Source organism: Halyomorpha halys, unplaced genomic scaffold, assembly GCF_000696795.3.
Source record: "Halyomorpha halys isolate HHAL.00 unplaced genomic scaffold, Hhal_1.1 Scaffold201.1, whole genome shotgun sequence".
In the NCBI taxonomy this organism is placed as follows: domain Eukaryota; kingdom Metazoa; phylum Arthropoda; class Insecta; order Hemiptera; family Pentatomidae; genus Halyomorpha; species Halyomorpha halys.
The window spans coordinates 644,900-647,568 of NW_027111296.1; the positions used below are offsets into that span (position 1 = coordinate 644,900).

Consider the following 2,669-nt stretch of genomic DNA (forward strand, 5'->3'; position numbering starts at 1 on the left):
CACTTAGGTTTTTGTTTTCCTTTTGTAACTATGTGTTTGTATCTTTTTTTAGCCCTGAAGAAGCCCTGCAACGTGGGGCGAAACGTTGGCTCATTAAATTAGTATATTTCTACTATTTGAGTTTTTTTTGACCGCACCCGGACCATATTCCTTTCATTATTAAAAGTACTTTTCTGAAAAGTGATAAATCTGAGTTAGACCACTTGTTGATAGAAAGATTCTTGGAAAATTAATATGAGAATTTCATATCTACAGTGAATAATTTAGGAATATTTGTTCTGAAACGAACGAGTATTTATTTCATATGATAATGAATGAATAGTTAATAATGAATAATAATTTAAATCATTTTTCATTGTATTATTAAATGCAATATGACCAGATTTATAAAAAGGATAGGTGCTGAATAATAATAAAAAACTGGCTAACCGTCTAAATTTATTTTATTGAGAAATTAAAATAATGTAGTAATTGAAGACAAAATAAATGGACTTTACCATCCGATAAAAAATACAAAACAAATAACTTCATAGTCATAATTAAAATTACAAGAAAATCAGAATAATTATCTTGATGATTTATGAACATAAATTTACTTATATTTTGTACAATATTCCATAATACCTTTTAGTTTGACCCCTTTTTTTATGACTCTTTGACTTTTTTTTTCATTTATTTATTGAAATTTGCAACTGTATTGCATAAAAATGCATCTAATAAATGTGATGTTAGTTCTATTACAGTGAAAAGGACTTATAGAGAGTAATAATTGGTAACACTCTAATAACATTTCTACATTAGAAGGTTTCAAAGGCATCTTCCTAATCAGGCACCTCAGAGGAAGCAAGGTTAGAAACTAGTGGTTTCAGGTGATTAAGGAGTTAAAAATAAAAGAATCGATATCTGGTATTACACAACTAAATACAATAATACAAATGATTTAATTGCAATAATATAACCGACAGCATCATAGAATAGAATTTTGTACAATTAGATTAATTTGGATATAAGGTAGTTAGGAGATGAACTGTAAACTATGAACCTGCATGAAAATTACAAATGTAAAAGAAAAAATAATTTTTATGACTGGAGGATAGAACAGTATACTTTTTCTTAAGAAAATATTTATTAAAAGTGATGTTATGGAAGAAATTAATAATTAAATAATCTCAGTAGTGCCTAATAGTGAAAATATAGACAATGAAAGTGATCAAAGAATAAAAAAAAGATTTTAACCTGATGCTAAAATTATATTTTTGAGGAGACCGAAAATTGTGAGGATTTAACATTTTGTTTTGATAAAGACCTTGATCTTTCTGACTTAGATATAGTTATGAAAGTTTTTTTTTACTTATGTATTTATTTTAGTTTGAATAGTTCTATTTCTGGTTTATGCTTTGACTGAGCTCGAATCTGAATGATCCAAATCCCATGCTTTCACACCTATAAATTTCGTATAATAGTATATAATAAAATCAAATTTCTGTGTTTTAGGAGTATGTTGAGTGAAATGCAAGAAAATTTCAAACTGCCCTTGGACGAGCTGGCTCACAAGAAGGTATACGTGTGCTCTTCATTAAAGTACAAACCACTGACGAAGGGAGAAGTCATGTCCATAACAGGGATGTACCACACGGACTACGAGCACATAGGGCACGACTGGCCCCTGTCTTCTGTGGTTTAGAACTGATGAAGAGTTTTGGCAATATTTTGAAATAGTAATATTATTTTGAGAAATTGTATATTGTTTTTAGAAGTAAAAATCATACCTTTAATTAAAAACAGACAATGATGTGGATGTAATTCATCGTAAGCTTGATATAAGGAAATATTCGTCAGAAAGTGCAGTCAGAGAATACTACAATACATAAAACTTATTTTAGGAAGATGACCCGGATGGCGGTTAAACAAGGTCCAAAATTAGCAGAAAAACTATTTATTAGTAACCGACGTTTCACCCCACTCAGCAGGGCTTAATTCAGAGAAAGTAGTCAACTCTGTTTGAGCTCAAATTTCTGAATTCAGCCCTCCAAAATGGGGCAAAACGTCTGTTACTTGTAAACGAGTCAGTGAGAATAAAAATAGTACAACTCCAATGTATTCTCTAACACTTGTTTTAAGTGAAACAGAAAAGAAATAGTCTTACAAGATTACGAATTAACCATGGTCGTACAAATCGCGGCCTGACATTAATTAAAGTCGAAAAAAAAGATAAATGTTCGACATGCAACTCCATCAAGGACCCATTGCACATTTTTCTAAAATGAAGTAGATATGATAAATACTGCATTAAATATCCCCTTATCCAAAACAATAGCGCTTTCCTCCAAGGGCTGACAGATCTAGATAGGGATACCATTCAGCCATTGAGCAAAGAATCTAAAATATATTTTTTTAAATAATAATAATTTACATCCAAGTTAAATAATGAAAACTATATAAAATGGAGTATTGCTGACTCCAGCAAACTAAAGTTATATATGAAGCAGCGATTCAGCCAGTGCCATCGCAGTCATCTTCGCGTCATAGTTCTTGCTCATTATTTATTATTTTGTTTGATTAATTGTATTGTTTATATGAAAATAAATCTTTTTAAAAAGCGAAATCGAACTATTAATTACGCAACTGGCGCCCTCACTCAGGACAACGAAACTGAAGAGAATGACTAC

General features: G+C 30.4%; 1 protein-coding gene across 1 annotated transcript in view; it reads left to right on the top strand.

Moving 5' to 3' along the window:
• Positions 1-1,780, top strand: part of LOC106679418 (uncharacterized) — an 18,866-nt gene extending 17,086 nt beyond the window's left edge. The window contains exon 6 of the mRNA XM_014418572.3: positions 1,495-1,780. Within this exon, the coding sequence (XP_014274058.1) occupies positions 1,495-1,684 (190 nt within the window). The 3' untranslated portion in view covers positions 1,685-1,780. The remainder of the gene's footprint in view (positions 1-1,494) is intronic.
• Positions 1,781-2,669: the final 889 nt, after the last annotated feature.